The 25,067-nt window shown below is 36.4% G+C and overlaps 1 protein-coding gene across 2 annotated transcripts in view; it reads right to left on the reverse strand.

Moving 5' to 3' along the window:
• Positions 1 to 25,067, reverse strand: part of Znf407 (zinc finger protein 407) — a 428,793-nt gene that overhangs the window by 112,769 nt on the left and 290,957 nt on the right. For both annotated transcript variants that reach the window (XM_076836548.1, XM_076836549.1), the window contains exon 8: positions 23,313 to 23,491. In XM_076836548.1, the coding sequence (XP_076692663.1) occupies positions 23,313 to 23,491 (179 nt within the window). The remainder of the gene's footprint in view (positions 1 to 23,312; positions 23,492 to 25,067) is intronic.

Genomic DNA, 25,067 nt, shown 5'->3' on the forward strand with positions numbered 1-25,067 from the left:
GCTTAAAAGTAGAACTGCTGGATGAAATGGTGTGTGCATCTTAAATATTAAAAGCATAAGGAAAAACAAATAACCCAATTAATAAATGGGCTAAGAAATTGAACAGAAACTTCACAGAAGCAGAAATACAACTGATCAACAAATATATGAAAAAATGTTCAACATCTCTAGCAATTAGCATTTGCAAATCAAAACCACATGGAGATTTCATCTCACTCCTGTCAGAATGGCAATCATCAAGAATATAGGAAACAGCAGGCCCAGCCTAGATCTGCCCACACCAGCCTGCACAGGACCCAGGCTCACAGTAGGCCCAGGTCCACCCCTTTACTGGAGGGACAGACACCACCTGGAGCCTAGTCTCTGGCACAGGACCGCCTCTTCCGACCAGCAGACTATCATGGGAGTGCAGACCTGGCCCAGATCTGCCCACACCAATCTGTGCAGGACCCAGGTCCAGTGTAGGTCCGAGTTCACCCCCCAACCACATCTGGGAGCCTAAGCCTAAACCACTTCCATCTTGGGACACTGCAATCATTGCCATAGCCTTCCCCACACAGTCTCCCCTAACTTTTTGACAGTAGACAGGGCCTAGAAGCAGCTGCATCTCAGAGCAGGCATCCCAAAGAGAGTGTGAGGCCCACCCTTTCAGCCCCACCTCTGAAAGATGTTGCATCCATCTTGGGCACCTTAACTGTTATCTTGAGTTACCTCGGCTATGGCCACCACCACCTTTAGATGTAGTAGCATACATTGAGGGACACCAGCAGGGTCTGGAAGCCCAACATCAAGGTAAGGTACAGACAATCTTCAGGGGTACTACAAGAATATAGGGAAGAAACTGCAATATCTCAGATCCACGCTGCAAGAAAGGAAGACACATATACAAAATGAAAAAACAAGGGAGAAAAGTGTCTTAAACAAACCAGGACACTAAAATAACAGAATCCATGGACAGCGAAGTTGATGAAATGTCAGAGAAGGAGTTCAGAAGGTTCATAATTAAAATGATCTGTGAATTAAAGAATGGCCTAAAGTAGCAAATGCAGGCAAAAATTGATCACTCCAACGAAGAGATAAGAGAGCAAATACAGGTAGCAAAAGATTATATCAAGAGAGAGACAGAGACTCTGAGAAAAAAACAGTCAGAAATTCTTGAAATGAAGGATACAATACATCAAATACAAAACTCAATAGAAAGCATCACTAACAGACTAGATCACTTGGAAGAAAGAACCTCAGATAATGAAAACAAAGTATACAATCTGGAAAATAAAGTTGATCACCCAGTGAAGATAGTAAGGAACCATGAACAGAACATCCAAGAATTATGGGACAGCATCAAAAGACCAAATCTGAGAGTTATTGGGGTAGAGGAAGGCACAGAGTTTCAAACCAAAGGAATGCACAATCTCTTTAATGAGATAATATCAAAACTTACAGAACACCAAATGTACAAAATTACAACAGATCTACACCAAGGCACATGATAATGAAAATGCCTAGTACGCAGAATAAGGATAGAATCTTAAAAGCTGCAAGAGAGAGGAATCAGATCACATATAGGGTGAGACCAAATCGTATCTCAGCAGATTTTTCAACCCAGATCCTCAAAGCCAGGAGATCGTGGAACAACATATACCAAGCTCTGAAAGAAAATGAATGCCAACCAAGAATCTTATATTCAACAAAACTAAGCTATAGATTTGATGATGAAATAAAAACCTTCCATGATAAACAAAAGTTAAAAGAATTTACAACTAGAAAGCCTACACAACACAACATCTTCAGCAAAATATTCCATGAAGAGGAAATGAAAAACAATGATGAAAATCAGCAGAGGGAGGTATCAGATTAAAGGAAAATATTCAGAGGAGAAACCAAGTCATGTTAAATACCCAAAATAAAAATGGCTGAGAAAACAAATCATGTCTCCATAATAATTCTGAATGTTAATGGCCTAAACTCACAAATGATAAGACATAGACTAGCAGATTGGATTAAAAAAAAGCTCAACAATATGCTGCCTCCAAGAGACTCATTTCATAGAAACAGACATCCACAGACTGAAGGTGAAAGGTCAGGAAAAATCATACCACTCATAAGGGCTGCAGAAACAAGCAGGGATTTCCATTCTCATATAAAATAAAGTAGACTTCAAGTTGAAGTTAATCAAAAGGGATAAAGAAGAACACTACATCCTGCTCAAGGGAACCATACACCAATAAAACTTAACAATTATATATGCCCCAAACAATGGAACATCTACATTCATCAAACAGACTCTTCTCAAGTTAAAGAGTCAAATAGACCACAATACGATAATTTTGGGTGACTTAACACACCTCTTTCATCACTAGATAGATCTTCCAAACAAAAGCCGAACAAAGAAACTATAGAACTCAATAATACAATCAATAACTTAAAATTAACTGACATATCTAGAATATTTTATCCTTCAATGAAAGAATATACTTTCTTCTCATCAGTATATGACTCCTTCTCTAAAACTGACCATATATTATGCCACAAAGCAACTCTTTGCAAATATAAAAAGGTAGTATACTACCTTGCATTCTATCAGATCATAATGGAATGAAATTAGAAATCAATGATAAAATAAGAAATAAGACGCATCAAAGAAAGAAACTTCAGACTAATATCTCTAGTGAACATAGATGCAAAAAAATCTCAATAAAATTCTGGCAAATCGAATACAAAAACATATCAAAAAGATCGTGCACTATGATTAAGTGGGATTCATCCCAGGGACTCAAGGTTCATTCAACATATAGAAATCAATAAATGTAATTCATCACATCAATAGACTTAAAGATAAGAATCATCATCTCAATAGATACAGAAAAAGCATTTGACAAAATACAGCACCCCTTCATATTTAAAACACTAGAAAAATTAGGGATAACAGGAAATATCTCAACAACATAAAGGCTATCTATGCTAAGCCCCAGGCCAACATCATTCTAAATGAAGAAAAATTGAAGGTATTCTGTCTAAAAACTGGAACAAGACAGGGATGCCCTCTTTCACCACTCTATTCAACATCGTTCTTGAAACACTGGCCAGAATGATTAGACAGACAAAAGAAATTAAAGGGAAACACACAGAAAAAGAAGAAAATTGAGTAATTTGCACTATTTGCTGATGACTGTATACCTAGAAGTTCCACCAAGAAACTTATAGAACTAGTAAATGAATTCAGCAAAGTAACAGGACTTTAATAAATAAATCAAATGCATTTCTGTATATCAGTGACAAATCTTTTGAAAGGGAAACAAAGAAAACTACCCCATTTACAATAGCCTCAAAAAAAATCAACTCAATGAAAGAGGTGAAAGATCTATATAGTGAAAATTACAGAATCCTAAAGAAAGATGTAAAAGAAGTCCTTAGAAGATGGAAAGATCTACCTTGCTCTTGGATAGGCAGAGTTAATATCATCAAAATGACCATACTACCAAAAGCACTATACAGATTTAATGCAATTCCAATCAAATTCCCAATGACATTCCTCATAGAAATAGAAAAAGCAGTCATGAAATTCATCTGGAAAAATAAGAGACCCAGAATAGCTAAAGGAATCCTTAGCAGGAAGAGTGAAGCAGGTGGCATCACTATACCAGACCTCAAACTATACTACAGAGCAATAGTAACAAAAACAGCATGGTATTGGCATGAAAACAGATGGGTAGACCAATGATTCAGAACAAAGGACATAGAGACTAACCCATGAAATTACAATTATCTTATATTAGACAAAGGTGCCAAAAACATGCATTGGAGAAAAGATATAGCATCTTCAACAAATGGTGCTGGGAAAACTGGAAATCCATATGCAACAAAATGAAATTAAACACCTATCTCTCACCATGCACAAAAACTGAACTCAAAATGTATCAAAGACTTAGGAATAAAGAGTCCCTGTGTCTAATAGAAGAAAAAGTAAGCCCTAATCTCCATCATGTGGGATTAGGCCAGAATTTCCTTAATAAGACTCCTTTGGCACAAGAATTAAAATCGGGAATCAAAAAATGGGATTGGTCTCAAACTAAAAAGTTTCTTTTCAGCAAAAGAAACAATCTTTGAGGTAAATAAACAGCCTACATATTGGGAGCAAATCTTTACCCCTCACACATCAGATAGAGCACTAATCTCCAGGGTATATAAAGAACTCAAAAAGCTAAGAACACACACACACACACACACACACACACACACACACACAAATAAATAAATAAATAGGCCAAGGATCTGAACAGACATTTCTCAGAAGATGATATACAATCAACCAACAAAATATATGAAAAAATAATCATCATCACTATAATTAGAGAAATACAAATCAAAACTACTCTAAGATTTCATCTCACTCCAGTCAGAATGGCAGCTATTATGAAGACAAACAACAAACAACAATAAGTGTTGGAGAGGATATGGGGAAAAAAGTACACTCATATATTGCTGGTGGGACTGCAAATTGGTGCAACCACTGTGGCAGAGTGGTGGGAAGGGAAGGGAGGGAGCATGGGGTTAGAAATGATGGTGGAATGTGAAGGACATTATTATCCAAAGTACACGTATGAAGACACAAATTGTATACAACCAGAGACATGTATACACTTTGTATACAACCAGAGACATGAAAAGCTGTGCTCTATATGTGTAATAAGAATTGTAATGCATTCAGCTGTCATATGTAAATAAAAAATAATTAAAAAAAGAATGTAGGAAACAATAAATGTTGGCAAGGATGTGTGTGGGGGAGGTACACTCATACACTGCTAGTGGGACTGCAAATTGGTACAACCACTATGGAAAACAGTGGGAGACTCCTCAGAAAACTGGGAATGGAACCACCATTTGACCCAGCTATCCCACTCTTTGGTTTATACCCAAAGGACTTAAAATAAGCATACTACAGTAATGTAGCCACATCAATGTTTATAGCAGCACAGTTCACAATAGCTAAACTATGGAACCAACCTGGGTATCTCTCAATAGATGAATGGATAATGAAAATGTGGTATATATACTCAATGGAATACCACTCAGCTTTAAAGAAGAGTGAAATATTGGCATTCACCAGTAAATGGATGGAGTTGGAGAATATCATGTTAAGCGAAATAAGCCAATCTCACAAAGCCAATAATACGCGGATGCTAATTCACAATAAGGCGGTGCGGGTGGGGGCACTAGAGAAGAATAGCATTACCTTAGATTAGGTAGAAGAAAGTGATTTGAGGGAGGAGAGGGGATGTGGGAATAGGAAAGATAGTAGAATGAAACAGACAGTATTACTTTATGTATATATGTATGTATGTATATATATGACTACATCACCAATAAGATTCTGCAACATGCACACTCAGAAAAATGAGAAATTATATCCCATCTATGTATATCAAAGTGCATAAATGCATTCTACTTACATGTGTAACTAATTAAAACAAATAAAAAATTAATTAAAAAATTAAAAAAGCATATGGAAACAACAAAATGTATTCATGTATTGAAACATCACATGGTATCCCATAAATATATACAGATTTTATGTATTGGCTAAAAAAAATGCAATTTGAATTTTAAAAGTAGTTAAGTCTGGCTTATTTTGCAATAAAGTTATAGCAGCACAGGACCTACCAGTAAAATGTGAGTCCTAGTTTTCCTACAACAGGCCATCAATGGGAATTTTCGACTTTCCTGGGCTCTGTCCATTGATAAAAATGGATATCTTGATGTGGTGACAACTAATGAGGCTCAACATTTCTGTACATTCTTTGACAATCAGCATTTTTAAATGACTGTTCAGATTTGACTAGTTTGTTTTTTTTTTTTTTTTAAAGAGCAATTTGAGGGAGGTTCTATATATCAGGTACACTGATCTTCTGTGGGAATAGGAATTATATATTCATCCTGTTTCTGTCTTATATGCCCCAAGTAGTCTCTCCCAATTGATTGTGAAACTTTGTTTATTTGTCCCTTTCCATTTTGGTTGTTTTCCAAGTCTCATGTAATCTTGAGGTTACATAAGTATTATGATGTCAACTCCATAATCATTTGACCATGTTGACAGTTTAAAATAAAAATACACATTATGTGAATTTTTTTTTAAAGATATAACCAGGTGCAGTGGGGCATACCTGTAATCCCAGTGGCTAAGGAGGCTGAGGCAGGAGGATCGCAAGTTTAAAGCCAGCCTCAACAATTTATCGAGGCCCTAAGCAACTTAGTGACATCCTGTCTCAAAATTTTAAAAGCATAAAAAGGGCTGGGGATGTGGCTCAGTAGTTAAGTGTCTCTGTGTGCAATTCTGGTACCAAAAATAAAATAAAATAAAGATATAATGTCTAGTTATGAATCATTTGAAGTCTACTTCTGATATCAGAGTATCATTGAACATCATTAAATTAAAAAAAATACTAGTTTTCTTATGCTTTGTTTCTAAATAGATTATCTATAAACAGATCTAACTAAAATTAACAAAGATAAATTTCCTCAAATTTCAGTTCTAATATTTCATAATAATCTGGACTCTTGGGAGTCCAGACTGCAGAACAAAGAACAATGTAAGTGGGAAGTGGAATGTGAAAGCCTAGAGGATCTTTTAGGACTACACATTTAAGTAAGTGAATCCATATTCCAAGCAAATAAATCACGATAAATGTATTTTATGTGGTCAAAATGCAACTTCAGCATCAAAGGTACCTTTTGGGATCAAAACAGTGTCCTTACCCTCGCGTACACTGAGTTGAGTAGCATGTCTAGCCTGCAATGTCAACTTGATCTGTGCTCTAATGATTGTTTGCTGGAGCTTTTATAACCGAGCCAAGGACAAGGGAGAGCTAGCTGTCTTTGTGGGGTGACTGCTCCCTACCCCTATTTGCGTGTTGCAAACATAGCCAACTTCCTTTGTGAATGGATCATTTTCTAGAGGTCATTCTGACCATAATTTCAGACCCTCGCCACTATCCTGATGGTCTGTCTTAGGAAATTGGACCCAGTGGGAACGTTTTCTACCTCTGCTTAGTCTATGGGTCAGCATTTTCCTTTCCTTGTAGTTCTTAATGCCTGTAAGTGGCAATTATTTAAGACACAGTTAGAGAGGTGCAATCTACATTCATCCAATAAAATCTAAATATTAAAAAGGACAGGAAAATTCAGCATGTTACTTAGGACAAATGGAACAGCATTTGGCATTTGAAAGGGACCAACAAAGTGGTACATGAGTAAATGGACAAAATTTTAAAAATGGTTGGAGGTAAAAAAAAAATTAAGAACAACTAAAAGGGCATACTAAGTGTCAAAGAGACAGAGCATCTTCATTATAGAAGGTTAATCTCATGATCAGAGTCAAGAAATAGGTAGAAAGATCACTGTAATAAATACTATCTGGAAATACATCCAAAGGTAGTAGATATAAAATGTATAAATTTTAGATTTTTAACCAGCACATGATAAAAAACAGAGAAGTAAACTGGTCTAAACTATATAAACTTCTAGAGGCAACCTATTAATGGAAAAAGCATGATGCCTGGGAATGAAATCACTGTGTCTGGGGAAAACCTGGTAGGAAAATCACAAGCGCTGCATGGACGTGATGGACAAGGTCAGAGATCCTTAAAGAAGCCACAGGAAAAAGGAAGAATTCTGAATGTTATGTGTCCCACTAATGCACATATGGCAAAACTACTGGAATGAGTAAAGAAGAGGGAATAAATTAGAATAACAACCTACTGGTGAAACAATTGCACAAGCCCTCAATGTGAGTGTTACACAGGTAACTATCACATCTGAGCTATGAGTGTTGTGCAATGTAGTGCACTTCCAGGTTTTGCAAGCATGATCTTTATTAAAGATATCACCTTTTCCCATAGAATACTGTTAAGAGCAGGTACATATGAGTGAAATTTTGGTAAATGATTCAAATCCATTACACAATTAAATCCAGTTACACAATTAAATTTTTTAAATACTGAGAATTTGATCTTCAATGTAATGGACTTCCTGTCTGGTATACCACAGAAAGTATTGTGCAAATAAAATCCAACATGTGACATGTAAAAAATATAGTAGATGCATTTAAAACCTCTAGTAGTTGAGTTTCATACAAAAAAACATTCCATTAGGACCAGTTTTTAAGATTTAAACTCTTATGATGATGAGAGTTCTTATCTTCATAATAAAGCACTTAGTTTGTATCACTAAAAGTGGTTCTGTTTCTGTGACTGAACCCTGGCTGGAAGACATTTTTGGATGGTGACTTTAAATCTGAATATCACACTTTTCACTGTCAATGATATGTTGTAAAGCAGTAGCATAATAGTGGCTGCAAAGAAGTAGCATAATAGTGGCTACAAAGAAGACAAAAGTTTCTCACTGTATCATAGTCCCAGTAGTGTGAGTTAGTTACTTTGATCCATTTTCACTCCCACTGCTAAATCAGGAATAACAGTAGCATGGAGTGTTTCTGGGAATTAAATGAGATGAGACCTCTTCCTTGGTGCTCCATTTTTGCAAGTATGCCTCTAGAAAGTACCATGGACTTTTTCCTCATAGACCCAATATAGCATTAGGCACTGACTTGTGTGACTGCTCAGCTAATGTCTGTTCCCTCTCAAGGCAAGGCCACACTTTCTTGCTCATATCTGTGTCTTTGACACCTAATACAATATGGGAGAACACACTGTAGGTATGTGTTCTGCAACTATTTTTAAAATTCACAAAGTGAGTTATGTCAATCTCCAAAGACACTGTTAAGAACCAAATGTCTAACTGTTCAAAATCTGATGATATCCAGCATGTCTCAACACAAGAGCAGTTACAAATTCTCAAACAAAATTAATTCTATTCACCTCAGAACTTTTGAAACATGTTTTTCAACATACAAAACGGTAGAATATAATCTCATGAAATCGGAGAAATTCATAAAATCTTTTTTCTCATAAAATTATCAATTCAGTTTTTCTCCACAAATTGATATAAGAAAATATCTCAAATTAATAATCTGGAAATATTAAAGACAACTTAGATAACCTTACCTCTGAAGTTGGGGAGGAGGTCTCTTTCTGTTCTGCATTTTAGATCATGGTAAGAGATTCAAAATTTAAAGGCATACATCACAAAAATACTTTGTTTTGTGACATATAGGGTAAACCTTGCATCATTGAGATCATCATATCCAGATTTTCCAGAATTCTATGGTGTTGAGGTTTAAATAGAGACAACAAAGACAAGAATGCTACCTGAAGAGGGCTTTGCAATATGAGGAAACAGCCATTTACTTGAGAAAATCTATAGAAATTAGAAAATCTATTTCTCAGGAGGTAGGAATAATGGCCTTTGTTCTTCATTACAAGGCTCACTTAGAGGGGCACTGATGATAAGCATAAACATGCAGAATGGAGTACAGCGAAATATAAACTATAAATACTCAGATAAAATGTCTTCACAAATTAGCATACTACACTATAGCTCTGTTTCAAAATATTTGGGCCAAGCATTCAATTTTATCTGTACTATGATAACAAAATACTATTTCCTACACTGAGTTAAAATGACTATGTATATTAATATAATAAGTGAGTATCTTGGCACCTTAATGCCTGGAAGATGAACACATCCAAACTGATCCTACCATAAATAATAAAAATACAGCCCTAGATTTCAAATGTCTGTCAATGTAAAAAAAGACTTTAAAAATTTGATATGGTCAAACTGAACATAGAACATCTTTAAAATACCTAACTTATTTTCTTACACAGAGAAATTGGGGTGAAAAAAGGGAAGATATGTTAAGTACTATAGAGTTATATTTGAAATAAAAATTACTTCATGAACTGAGTTCAGGCTCATGGTAAGAGATTCACAATCTAAAAGTATGTACCACAAAAACAGTTTTTTTTCATTATATACAGAGGGAAAAGGCCAGAAATATGAATAGAAATGATCAATCAGGAAAACATTGAAAAAAAAAAAGACACCCAAAGGTTTAGGTGGCCTCTTTCAAAGAGCTATACTGTATTGTTGCTCATCCTCTTTCAGCACTCCTCTGTGTGGCTGTACAACCAACTCTTCCACTCAACCCCTGGCACACTGTGTTGAACACGCAACCTCCTCTGCCTGATCAGTGCTCCCAGCCTTTCTCTGCTCCTCACCCCTGATTTCTCTGTTCTTACAAAATCAAGTACTCTTCAATTTGTCTTCATGCTCTTAAGATTGCTGTCTTGGTTTACTCTCGAGTTGTACAAGTAAGAGCTACATTTCCATCCCTGCAGCAAACACAATTTCCAACATACTTTTTAAATAGCAAGAGCACTTACAAGTTGAGGATCTACATGTGGTACCTACACTATCTAGTACTCGGTTTAAAGTGTGAAGTTTGCTCAGTCTAAGAAACAAGGTTAATCTAACAAAGCCTAATTTTACCAGTGGGTTATCTGTAAAATACCAAGGACCACAGTTCACTGTCAATTGAAGACTCTATAAAAATGTAAATATATTTTGTAAGTATTTAGTTACTCATATAAAAAATGCTAAAGTATGGTACTTAACTACTCCAATACAACTATCACTAAGAGACAATAAGTGGGAAAGGTTGAGTTTAGTGCCTTATTAAAGAATAAGAACTTATGTGAAGCCAACTGCAATACCATCTGACAGAATCCTACAATGTCAAGAGGTTACTTGGCCACTCTCATGCCCCACACATTCCCGAAAGCCAACAATCTACTTATGACAGACAGTCTTCTTTCCAATGAAGGGACAGGTGGGATAAACTTACTATATGAATATGCAATCATGCTGACAATCCAGTCACTGATGTTAATATCAGTGGAATACTAAACACTGGCACTCAAGAGCACAACTACTGGCATGATTAGAAAGAACGTAGGAGCTGGGCACAATGGCCTCATCCACAATCCCAGCTGGGGAGAGGTTGAGGCAGGAGGAACATAGCCATGCTCAGCAACTTAGTGGGACCCTGTGTTAAAATGAAATTAAAACAGGCTTGGAGTACAGCTCACTGGTAGACTACTCTGGAGTATTTCCCCAGTGCCCCCTATACCCCAAAAAAGAACACAGAAGAGACACAGTAATTTCAGTTATATATTTTATAAATTAAACACAGAGCACTTAAAATATACCAGATACTATTTGGAGTACTTTACAAATATTATTGACTCACTTCAATACAACTAACACTAAAAGATTAGTTGACAGAAACTTTAATCCAAGATGCAAAAGGATCTATTCCATTACTTTGAGATGTGGATTCTATTTAAAGCAATAGAATTCAAATTTGTTCCTGGTCAAGTTCTGGATGGAAACTCAAACTATAATTCATACTAATGGAAGGAAACTAGGAAAGAAGTATGAAAGACATCCTGAAAGGTAGTTCCCTAAAAGAGCTCTCTTCCCAAGGAAAAAAAATCATATTCCATGCAATATGAAATTAATCTATTCTACCTCCAAAGAAATCTTGCCTTTGCCTTTACAAACAGGAAATCACTTATGCTAGGTTTTTATTTTAAGCATGGACTAAAATTATGATTTTTCACAAGAAGAAAGAATGACTCCCTGCCAATCATTCTGACATGCTATTCAACAAATGGCACTAATAGCTGTGACAAGAGTGAACATGTCTGAGCAGAGCTTTTTAAGAATAATCTAGACCAGCCATCAAAAACCACTGTTTTATCAAGTTGGGGCCTATGCCATATTCTGCTGCAGTAAAAGCTATTAGGTGATTCAAGTGACTACTTTACAATAATGGATTTTCATCTATTAAAAGAACTTATGTAAGTATTTCTAATCTGACTTTAAAAATGGAAACAACATGAAAGTAAGCATATTTATAAGTTCAAATATTCTGCTTATTTTTCCTCAATTTTGAAACTTTACTGAAATCACTTATGTAATTCAGATGTATCACTTAACATCATTTGGTCTATTTACTTATACTCATGCTCAAGGCAATGAGAATAATTTTTGTATAATTCTTCCCATTTTCACTTTCCCCTTCCCAGTAGCATCCTGCCCTGAACAATTCCTCATCAGCCAGGAAGCCTGTTCAGTACCTGCTAAGACATGCAAGTCTAGAACACTGACAAGAGCAATTGTTTCTGCTTCTGTAATTTTCAAAAGCTGTGATGAAATGCATATTATTCAGCCTTAAAGAGGAAGGAAACTCTGGCAAATGCCATGACATAGATGAGCCTTGAGGACATTATGCTAAATGCGACAAGATAGTCACAAAAGACAACTGTATGATTCCACTTGTACAAGAGGTAAAATAGTCTCTAGATTGCAGCATTTCTCTTGTGTTCAATTTAATCTCATGTTATTTTGTTCACCATGGCTGTAGAAGCAATAAGCCATATCATATATATGTATGTGTATGTGTACATTCATATGCAGATATACAGATAGGTACCATATAACCTAAGGATGTTGTAGGCTCTACTATCTAGGTTTGTGAAACTACACTCTATGTTCATACAATCACAAAATCAACTAATGACACATTTCTCAGAACACATCCACATTAAGTGATGAATGAATGCACAGCAAACAACAGTATGAAATAGGTGAGTAGTGTTTGAAATGATGGCAAAGCTCACCTAAGAAGAATTATATCATAAGCAAAAAACATTTTCTTATTCTTATAAAAAATAATAATCTCACAGGTCACTATTTTCCTAGCACAATTTACAAATTTTGTAATATTTGTCCATTGGATTTTATAAATGACATGGTAAGTGCCCCTCATCCAGTCATTTAAGAGAGGAGGAAGACAGTAACCACAACAAATCAATTTCTTTTATTAAATATTTTTTTTTAGTTGTCAATGGATCTTTATTTTATTTATTTATATGCTGTGCTGAGAATCTAACACAGGGCCTCATACATGCTAGCAAGTACTCTACCACTGAGCCACAACCCCAGCTCCTATTTTTTTAAACATTCTTTTAGTTGTCAATGGACCTTTACTTTTTTATTTTAAATTTAAAATTCATGTATGCTTACTTTTAGAAATTTCTATGGTAATAGAGGGTAAAGAATCAGATCTAAAGAAATGCTGACTTATTTTTAAGAAAAATGCAAAGTTAATTCAACAACTGTTGCTCAACAAAGATGACACCTATCTGTAGAAAGAAGAGCCCTGACTCATACTTCATGCTAAACAAAATGCAACTCAAAATGGATCATAGACCTAAATGAAGAATGTAAAAGAATCAAGCTTCCAAAAGAAAAATAAGAGTTCTTCTTTGTAACTTGAGTTAAGCAAGTAATTTTTAGATACCACATCAAAAGCAAAAATCATTTAGAAAAAATTAATAAAAGGAACTAGTTTAAACTTTTGTTTGCAAAAGACACAACACTGTTGAGAAGAAAAAAGTTAGAAAATAATGGAAAATCATATTTCTGACAAAGGTCTTGTATAAAAAACATACAAAAGAAATACCCTGAACTCAACCCAAAGAAAAAAAGGAGAAACTACTTCAAGTTTTTTTTTTTTTTTTTTTTTTAAACTCTGCAGGGGCCTGGGGTTTTCCCACCTCCCCATGGCACAGAGTGGAACATGTGTCTGCCATGATGGGCGCGAAACTACTTCAAAATATTCATCAAGGACATATCCAGGTGTGAATGGGCATGTGACTTGATGCTCCACAACATAGTGATCAGTCAAAAATAAATCAGAGCCATGAGGTACACTCAACGCCTAAAAGAACGACTCAGGGGCTGGGGTTGTGGCTTAGTGGTAGAGCACTTGCCTAGTATGTGTGAGTCACTGGGTTTGATTCTCAGCACCAAATAAAAATAAATATATAGAATAAGGTAATGTGTTCATCTACAACTAAAAAAAAAAAAAAAAAAAAAAGACTCAGAACATGAACCCGCAGTGCCAATTACTGTTGAAGATGTGGTGCTACGAGGCTGTCAAACACTGCTGGTGTGCTACAAAATGCACAAACACCCAGGGAAATAGTTGGACAGTTAAGATATTAGTTGTCTCGTTTCTAGGTAACTTATATTTACACAGAAACCTATATGTGAATGTTTACAGCATCTCTATTCATAATTGCCAAAAGGAATAAATGACCTAGATGTGGCATTTCATTTGGTTTTGATTTGCGTTTTCCTAATGAGTCATGATGTTAATGATGCTGAGCATATTTCTATCTGTTTACTGGCCATCTGTAAATCTTCTTTGGGGGGAATGGCTCTTCTAATCCTTTGTCCACTTTTATGAAGGTTATCTGCCTTGCCACTGTTGAGTGCCTTCTATATTCTGAATATAGGCCCTCCTGAGCTAGAATTGTAAATGTTTTGTCCTATTTTATTGGTTTTCTTTTTATCTTCTTCTTTTATTTATTTATTTGTTTTTGTTGTAGATGGACACAATACCTTTGTTATTTTTTTTATTTATTAGGTGGTGCTGAGGATGGAACCCAGTGGCTTACACATCAGGCAAGTGCTCTACCACTGAGGTATAACCCTAGCCCCTCATTTTATCTTCCTGATGGTCTCTTTAAAGAACAAATTTTTTTAGCTTTGATGAAGTTCAATTCATATATATATATATATTTTTTTTTTTTTTTTTTTTGAGCCTGTAATTTTGGTATGTCACATCCCTCACCACCACCCCTACTCTCCCCCCGCCCTTGAAAAGAAAATTAAAATAAACCCTTGTTTAACCCAGGTGACAAAGATTCACAGACATGCTGGGGTTTTGTATTCATACATGCATTCAATACTCAGCCTGCGAGAAGGCCTGGAAGAGAGGCACCCAGAAGCAGTATATATGCCTAGTGTAGGTATTTTGTTTTATGAATACCAGTCTCCAATCACTGGAACTAGGGCTCCTTCAAGAAGTGGCTGACTTCAGGATCAGAGCAGGGAAAACATAAAATAAACCCAAAGTATGTCACAGAGGCACAAAGTACAGAGATACTGATAAAGTGAGGAGACACATCAAAGAGTACAGGAGCCCACCTGAAAGAGTGCCCAGTGGCCAAAAATGATGATTATCAAGGAAGTCCATGCTGAAATAAGCTGAACAAATAAATTATTGGAAGAGAAGGGGCAGATATTCCTTACAGAAGTTCAATTATTAAAAGTAGACAGAAGGAAGTAAAGAGAAAAGTCAGCATGTGAATACCACAGATCTATTTCGGACAGGAACCAATAATGAATGTCAAAATTAGCGGGCAAATGTTTTGAGGAGAAATAGCCTATTTGTATGAACTACAAGTATCAGGTTACTACCTGCAGTCATAGCATGCCCCTGATATGATGCATTCCTCTTCTGGGGTCCTCTTGCAGAGCCTCAACCTCATCATGGTAAACACTAGTTCACCCCAAGTTAAGAAACAGTCTATAAAATAACTGACCCATTTTAAAAGTATAAAGGTCCCGAAAGACTGTAAAACTATCATATACTGAAGAAGACCAATAAGACATGACAACCAAAGGGAATGCTGGTCCCAGGAAAGAATTCAGGAAAGAAAACGGTGTGAGTAGAGGAACTGGTGGAGTATGAACCAAGAATATAGAGTAAGAAATAGTACTCTATCAAAGCTAACTTTTCTGTTTTTCAGAATTGTACTGTGGTTACATGATGTTAACATTTGGGAAGGTTTGGTGAAGGATTTAGGAGAACTCTATTATTTTTGCAACTTTTCTGTAAGTTTAAGATTACTTAAAAAATCTGAAAAGAAAACTTTACAATGGTTATTTTACTTACTGAAAATAGAAATAAATTAACTTTCAAGAGTTATAATGTACATTACTTTATATTGTGAACTAAAATTTCAAAGATAACTAAACGATATATCTAAATTTACCTCATAATTTGAAAACCTTGTGATGCTATTCTTCATTAAATGGCTTCACCTGAAACCATAATCTGGTACACAGCATAAACAACAAGGCTTGTCAATACCTACTATTTTTCTCTCATATAAAAACATCTTTTAGTTGGGGTCAAAATACATGTATGTAGGTATATAAATTTTTTAAATAAATAAGCCATATTGAATTAAACAACTGAAAAATGGGCATAAAAAAGTAAAGCTATATCAATTACTTGATAAGATAATATTGCTATACTATAACTTTTCAAAATCAACTTTTCCCTTAAAATTTTGATAAATGAAGTTATCAGGATTTCCTTTTTTTTTTAACTATTTTAACTTTCAGAAGCCATTTCATGAGTGCTGTAAATGTAAATGCTCGCCCTGTAAAGGTTCCATTTTTACCAGTGGATGAGGCAAATGCAGGGCCTTGTGCCTGTGTCACCCTGCAGCAGTGAGGCCAGAAGAACTGAAGAAAGTTTCCTGAAAGCTCTGGCTGACATAGATGTGACGAGGACTTGACTTTAATTAAATAATACTTTAAAACTTTTTAAAAAAATTATGTAGTTATGTGATGAGTTTGAGTGACCCAAGGGCCTGAGACTCATTAAAATGGTTAACTGAGTGGGTTTTCATGAATTTCAGCAATCTCGCTGGGGGACACAAACAGGAGCTGCATTTTAATTGTGTACTCTGGCTTTATTTGAACCATGCTTGCAAAAGAGAAGCAAACCCTGTTAGTCACTATGTGGTTGAGAACAGAAACAGCCTGATGAGGACCTTGCTCAGAGCCACCCAACTCCATCCATACCCAGCACATGTATCTTCCGCTGTCTGGCATTCAGGTGGTTGGCTCTGGACTTGCCAGCTGGGGTTACATCTGTGAAACTGTTACATCTGTTTATCATGCAGGTTTAAAAGTTTTATGATTTTACTTGCTAACACATGTAACCAGTTAATTGAAAATTTAAAAAATTTCAAGGTTTCCCTGATAAGAATTTCACTCTCTGACAGTGGTTTATGTATTGGAATTCGTGGAAAAAGCCATGGATTTGATTCAGGAACACTCTGGTTATGTATCCTTAGGCAACTTACCGACTTAAGGACCCATTCTTAAAAATCATTAAATGGGGAATGACACCTATCAGAGAGATTTGTTTTGAAGATTTAAGGGCCCAAGGGGAAGCATGGTGCTATGATTACCCTTCCTCTTTCTTTCTTATTAACTGGAAAGGCCAAATGTGATGGTGTGGAAAACATGGTACTTCAGTGCTACTCCTAGCCACTTAAGAAGAAGCTATTCAGAATGGAGAGTGGATTTAGAACTCCACAACAGTTAGGGCCCTCCTCTACAGGGCTGCTGAAGGGAAGGGGCCAGAGGATGGGCCAGAAAGACAGCAGCACTTATTTCTCTAACATGATTCCACAGGGTCAAGCAGGTTAGAGGTTTCTTTCACTTTTTACAAAAGGAAAGTTAGAATGTATTTTTTCTCACACAGATTAAATGTAAGAGGATTTAAGGATGTATCATTAGAAGCTTTTGGGAAGAAAAAAAACTATTCTAGAACATTATTTAAAAAATGAGGAATGGCGGTGAGATCTAAAGATCTGCTTAACGTATTTACTAATAAACATCCATGAATGAGATTTTCCTAGATACCAATTATATTATAGGAAAAGCTAGGCTGGTAAAAATACTGCTCTGCTGTTATTCACCCAACAACTGTGAGGACAGTTCATCCTAAATGTAGGGATTCCAACAGGCAGGAGAGGAAGAAAGAGTGAAGAGAAAGGCCAGATGCTGAAGTACCCACTTGCCAGGCTGTGAGGGACATCGAGGACATTACCACAGCAGAAGACGCCAGAGTATGGAGACAGGAGTGTGAGAGGAACAAAGACTTTTGCAGCAGTTAAGAAAAACAGTAAATTAACCCAGGGATGCTGTCTTGGGTGACATTAGTTGGACTGCTAATTATTTTAGGAAGTCTTTTGTTAGTGGTAAAGAACCAGGAGACTGGAAAACACAGAATCCAGTCTGAAGGTTAACAAGAAAGAGGGAAAGAGGCTGAAAATTATAGACCTGTATGTCTAACATCTATATTAGGAAATAAATGTGAGATGATACTTATGGATGAGCTTAATGATACATTTGGGGAAGTACAACTTAATAGGGGTGAGTCAGCATAGATTTACCAAAGGCAATCTTGTCAGAAAAAATTGTTCCTTTTTAGGTTGAAATAATAATTGGTTCATGTAAGGGAGAACCAATAAGAACCTGTCAGCTTTTCCAGAAATTTTTGGACCTTCTCATAAAATGACTTATTGTACAGGATGCCATGACATGTGTCAGCACACCCAACTAACAAAGGAGATAAAAGCAGCAGGGGTGGAAACAGAGGCCAAGAGGAATCTGGGAAAGACTGTGTGCTACAGGACTCTGCCCAGGAGAACACCAACGAAAGGAGCCTTTTATGCCAGGAAACCTGGAAACACAGCTAGCTACGAGGGAATGGGTAAGACAAAAGGCTACAGCTGTTTAACCTTAACTGTGACATGTGAAGCAAAGGGCTCAGAGGTAGAATATGAAATTTAGCCTGCCTAAGTAAAAACTTGGATAAAATTAAGGAATCAAGTTTAGTTTAAATGGTACTGAATCAGTTATCAGTAGGGAGAAAAAAAAGATGTGGAGATCTGATAAGAGTCAAATTTCCATGTTTCTATTCTTACATAACTGGGTAAGAAGCAAGTGCTACGGAATACAGATAAATAAAACCCATTAGAGAGAATATAAAAACTGGTTATCTTAGAGAAGAAGAGGAAAATCCCAATTTGTGAGGAGAGTATGAAAAATTCATGCGTTATCACTCTGTACGTGTAATAATCAAATGTATGTTTTTCAGTGATTAAATCTTAATATATACAAGAACCAATGAAAATAAAATTAATTTAAATATAATACAAAAGTATGACAGTAGAAAAATAAAGGAAATTAAGAAAAATATCATGTCATCATTTAATGTTTAATTTCTCCTGCACAAACAACATTTGATCATTACTGTTAGAAAACAGCCATTTACTACATTTAAACTCTAGGGTTCTCAGAAATATGAAGCCTTATAGTCTTGATGCAGTGATCACATCTGGGAAAAGGTCACACAACCCTGGGAGTTCTAGTGGGAGCCTGTCCAGGAACCAGGAAGATTACCTCAATGGCAAAAGAAGTCTCTGGGCTAAAAGGCAGAACCACAAGTCTTTCACTTGGAAAAAACCCTCGTTCTTCTCAGCCCAATCCCTGATGACTCAGCGGGCTTTCCTGAGGCCCACTTTGGCCTACCCCACTGTCACCCCCCTTTCTTTGGGGTTATGTTCACAGCATTCTGTCAAACAACTACTGGGGAGAACTATGTGTGAAGTCAGACTAAAGGCCACTGGGACTGCAAACACAGACTTATTCAATTAATTTTCAAGGTATAGTGAATAAAAAGCTTATTCATGGATAAGAAAGATAGTAAAAAAGACAGGTTGCAAAAACTGCAGATATCAAATCAAGATAATTTTTGAGGTAACATTATTACACTAAACAGAAAAAGCATTGTGATCTACAGTGAGAGAATTCTGGCCATTCTTAATGCAATGTCAGATTTGTAGGGATTAATGTGAATGTAAGTACTCATCATACTAGATCTAGAGTGGACATAAATGGACCGCTCTAGAAATCTGCAGGGGGATGTTTTAAAAAAGTATACACAGAAAAGTGCACAGCTCCTAGGAGTTTGATGAATTTTCTCAGACTGAACACAACTGTGTCCTGACATAGGGACTAAAGAGCAGAATGTGACTAGCACCACTGGGACTTATTCCATTGATGATAATGACAGCGAGAATTTACCCTGATGTTTAAGACCACAGGTAAATTCTGACTGTGTTTCTATTAATATAAATGAAATTATATGGAATAGATTTCTGAAATTCTGGCTTAGTTCATCCAGTGATGTGATGGATATCTATATTACACTGCTGCTCATAGTTACAGTTCATTCATTCTTACCAATATAAGTATTCTACTATGTAAATGTATAATCTTTACATATTCTACTTGATGTACATTTGGATAGCTTTGGTTTCTGACTATGATGAATATATCAATAATTATTTTAAGTATAAATACTAAGTAAAAGATAGTATTTCATGTAAAAGATTAACATTGTCTGAGCAGAAAAAAGCACAAAATGCCAAGTAGATGCTGCTTGCAAGAAAGCGGAATTGGCGTACTGGTAAGCAACACAGTAGAAACGTGGCAAGAGGTACTGCACAGATACCAAGGGACATTTTCTAATTCTAAGAGTATACACATTCCTCATTGTATGTGAGCACATGTGTCTGTGAATATATAAATCTAAAATCTGAGGCTCAGAGATATCTAAAGATACCCAACCTTACAAAGTGTCACAGCAGGGACCTGAATTGGTCTCCAGAAAACTCAAGTTTTCTGGAATTTGTGTAGACTACATCGCCTCCATAATGCAGCTGCACACCAGTGTAGAGACCCCAAGGGAACAGACAGCACAAAAAACCTCTTTCTGTAGAATTGCTCTAAAACTAAAACAAAATACCTACTTTAATAGGTATATTTTCCAAATACAATCTCAATTAAAATTTTAAATACCCAAATCTCACTCTTTGCAGTCTTTGCTACTGTCATATATTTTCCATCGAATGGACTTTTTGATGTTTATCACACATGGAATAGCTTGATAGATGAGAGTGATTTGCTGTGCATGGTGAAGCACATCTCTCATTCCCATACTCAGAAGCTGAAGCAGGAGAATGCAAGTTCCAGGTCAGGTAGGGAAAATGAGAGAGACTCTGTCTCAAAACAAAATAAAAAGGGGTGGGGATGCAGCTCAGTGGTAGAGTGCCTGCCCTACCCTAGCATGTGTAAGGTCCCAAGATCAATCCATAGTACTGAGAAAAGAAAAAGAAAAAAAAAAAAAAGAAAGAAAGTGATTTGAGTAGGTGGGGTATTTATGGAAGTTTTGAACTCAATCTTTTATTGAAAGAACTACATGACATGCTTCACTGAGCTTTGGGTTACAAAATCCTCAGCTTGTTGATATGTGCTGGAGAACACAGCTAAGACTGTTCTCCAACCACCCTCAGGCTTCCTGCCATTTGAAGACACTAAACCCTAGCTCCCTCTAGGAGATGCTCAGCTGCCACCTGGTACCACCACAAACACCCCAGTGACAGCAGTGGCAGTTCAATTTCATTATCATACTGAAATGCACCATAGATGATTAAGAATTCCAGGATCAAAAACTTCATGTTTTTAAAGTTTTGTCTTAATGAGCCAAATTATCAAAACAAAACTATGACTAACAGTACTACTGCCAGCACAGGAAGGACAGACACTCAACAGATCCACGTGTCATAGGAGCTCTTCTTGTGAAGATGCCACTCTGTCTTAGAAAATGCCCCTATCAGAAGTACAAAAGTTTAAAGAGAAAACCAGAACTAAGTACTCATTAGCAAGGCATATACAACAAAGTAGGAATTTACTCAAAACTTAAATTTTTTTATAGCTAATGATTCTTCAAAGCATATCACTAAGCAGCACTCACCATCACCAGAGCAGGGATCACATGAGCACAGCAGTTTACTCTTACTGTGCAAAACACAGAAGGAACACGTGGCTACCTTCACCACCATCGTCCCCTTTATGTTGGCATTTGTTTATTTTAAAAGTTAGAGATACTTTATTTAAGGCAAATATCCTGTTGGTCTTGTTTCCCGTTAGGGGAATGGAAGGGGAAGAAAGATGGCAGTCCTGCACTGTGATGCAGGTGGAGCAGCACTACCTGAAGGGATGTTACTGACAACCTGGGAACCACAGTTCACCTCACCTGCATGTTCTGGAAGTGCCCCCCCCCACACACACACAGGTTGTACCTCCAGTATCTGTGCTGCCATGCTCATGTATTTACATATTTACGAAGAACCCCCAGTGCTGATGGCCAGAGATACTGCAACTTGATTTTACCTATGTGAACTAAAGCTGAAAAAAAAAGTTCAGTTCAAAACCCAGTGACAACCTTGCCAAAAGGAAAGAGCAGAGACATCTGCTTTTGTTTGTTTACAAAGATGGTCCTGCATACAACAGAGACTGTGAAATGAGACATCCTACCATCATTTAAATCCGTCAGTCATTTCAACGTAAATTGAAAAATCTTATGGAACGCACCAACAGCAAACTAATAATTGCACTCTAATGTATATCTCATTAAAGGTATAAGAATAATATTATTCTAACTTAAATTACTCCCCACATTCTAGTTTTTTTAATGTAGGTGTCATATGGCAAGTACTGCTGAAATATTCTAAAACAATCTTGTATTTTTGCTGGGGCATCCCTTGACTCTCACACGCAAATATGTGAATCCTCACCCTCTTGGCATTGCACCCGGCTAGCATGAGGTGTCCTGTGCTAAAGGCTCCACATCATTCTCTTAAAATTTTCACAATGACCCAGCTAGGTAGTCCTCTCATAAAGACTTACACCTGACAAACCCGAGGCTCTATGTGGTCAGCCTACCCGAGGTCATGCAGCCAACACTGGAGAAGAAGCGGGACAGAAGGCTCTCACTGTGTCTGGCCACTGCTTCCAACAGACCCAGGATGCACGGGCAGCACTGACACACAGTGCTGTTGGGCTACATCTTGGGATACCTTTAAGTTGACTTCATGGTCAAGTACTTCTTCAAATAAGACTCCGTGCCCATAATCTATCAAGATTCAAGGAACTTGTTAATTAAACAAAACACTGAGTGACAGCAGATCTGCATTACCCTGTGGGCATGATACCTTCTGGAGTATCTGACCTATAATCCAAAACAAGCCTGGTACCCACTGCTGTGGCCAGCATATCCTCAAAACCTGAGTGATGGTACACCTCCAATTCTGGGAAGCGAGCAGCACTCTGTTACCCAGGAGATGCTTGGTGCATCCTCCTCAGTCACATTCTTCTCTTCGCCTGGTTTTTGCTGGAAAATGATGGTGTACAGGGATAGGGAATAACATTCTAAATCACAAACATTTTTTCAAAAAATTAAGTTTTACCAGTTAGTTAAAATATAAAGCTTAAACAACTCTCATTTCACCTCCACTATGTTTTCAATATTTGCAGCTATTTGCTTTGTTGTCCTAGGATGATTATTTTGGGAGATTTGTTTCTATGATAAAATCCAGTGAAAAAAGGCCTATTTTCACAGTCAAGTGATACAAATACCAGAGTACACTTTGGTACAGATCTCATGGTAGACACCATTTCACTCTACTTCATTAAAACTGATCATGGTAATGTACAAAGAGCATTGCAACTACTGTGATCAATTAAGTGTTAAAAACAATAAGTATTTTAATAGTTTCCATCCTTACCAGCATGCAAGTATGCGAGGTCAGGATTCTCGATATCAGGATGTTGTTCTTTCAAGTGATTCCGGAACTCCACAGGGACATTTGTCCCATAATCACATTTGGGGCAGTTGTACATCTTGACTCCTTCATGTTTGCCAGTATGTAAAATGTGTTTGCGGATATTTTCAGCACAGTTTGACCTATGGAGTAAGAAAGAAAAGTAAATTGAATTACAAGTGAGAACAAAAAGCAAATTGAATTATGGTCAAATCAATAACACTGTATCACAAACAATATTAACTCTCATTGATGCAGTCTTTTTACGTGTTGGGTAAAAATTCTATGTGTTGCACTTATATAATAATTAATGTTCAATACATCAATCCTGTGAAGTTGGGGTTTTTATAATCCTGATGCCAATTCCTAAGTTGGTTTTTTACTTAGCAATCATTTCTATGTTGGCCGGAAAGATGGAATCACAGGCTATATTATTTTAATATCAAATTATTCTGGTGCCACTTGAGGGCAGTGAAGGTATGTGCTTACCCCCAAGAACTCGCTTCCCACTTCTTAGGAGGGGTATGGAAGGAAAGTACCATGATCATCAATGAAGTTAGAGCACTTTGGAGTCAAACGTCTTTGGATTTTAAGTTTTGCCAAGTGAGGTGCTTCCATGTACAGCTCTAAGGTAGTGTGACAGGAGAAATGATGCTAGACTAACAATGGAACCACCACATGACCCAGCCATCCTATTCCTTAGTATTTGCCCAAAATAACTAAAACCAGCATATTAAAGTTTACAGCAGCACAATCCACAATACCTAAGTTATAGAACCAACTTAGATGCCCATCAATAGAGGCAGATAAAGAAACTGTGGTATTTACATACAATGGAGTTGTATTCTGTCATAAAGAAGAAAGAAATTACGGCTTTACTTGTAAATGGATTGAATTAAGTAAAATAAGTCAGACTCAGAAAATAGAAGGTCAAATGTCTTATATGCTTTTAACTAAAGCATAAAATGAATTTAAAAGAAAGGAATCTTACAAAAATAGGAGAGAGATCAGTAGAGAAGAAGTGGGAGGAAGAACTGGGGAATAAATGTGACCAAATTATGCTGGGTACATATATGAATATACCCCCCAAAATATAATCTTATTTGTAACTATAATGTATGGAGAAGGAAAATCAACAGAACAGAAGGAGGGGATCGGGGAAGAAAAGGGGGTAGCACTGGGGATTGAAATAGAGAAATTATGCTGTATGTATTTATGAATATGTCAAAATTAACCCTACTATTACATATAATTCACTAAAAAGTAAAAAAGTTAATGCAGCTATACTGCAATGATAACTTCTCTTTATTTTTCAAATAATAATAATATTTCAAATAATGATTTACATACAAATAAATGCATTTTTAGGGGAAGACAAAGAAGAGAAGGAGGAAAAAGAACTGGAATAACAGATTTTACCAGCTGTTTTCAGCTTGCTCAACAAAAGAGTTCTATCACATTGGGTGTTAAAAATTCTTTTAGAATTTTAAATAAATGAAAGACAACTGATATATGAATGTACAGCTTTTTTTATTACTACTGATTACAAAATCTGTAAGTTCTCTACTACTAAATAACAATCCCTCTAAGAATAAAAAACCCATTTATTTACAGACGTGGGCCACAGGCTGTCAATGGCCTGATAACTGTGAGGCACCACATGCACCTGGAAGGTCAAGACTAGTGAAGTCATTTTATGGAGACACAGGTAAGTATAGA

Source organism: Callospermophilus lateralis, chromosome 17, assembly GCF_048772815.1.
Source record: "Callospermophilus lateralis isolate mCalLat2 chromosome 17, mCalLat2.hap1, whole genome shotgun sequence".
Classification (NCBI taxonomy): domain Eukaryota; kingdom Metazoa; phylum Chordata; class Mammalia; order Rodentia; family Sciuridae; genus Callospermophilus; species Callospermophilus lateralis.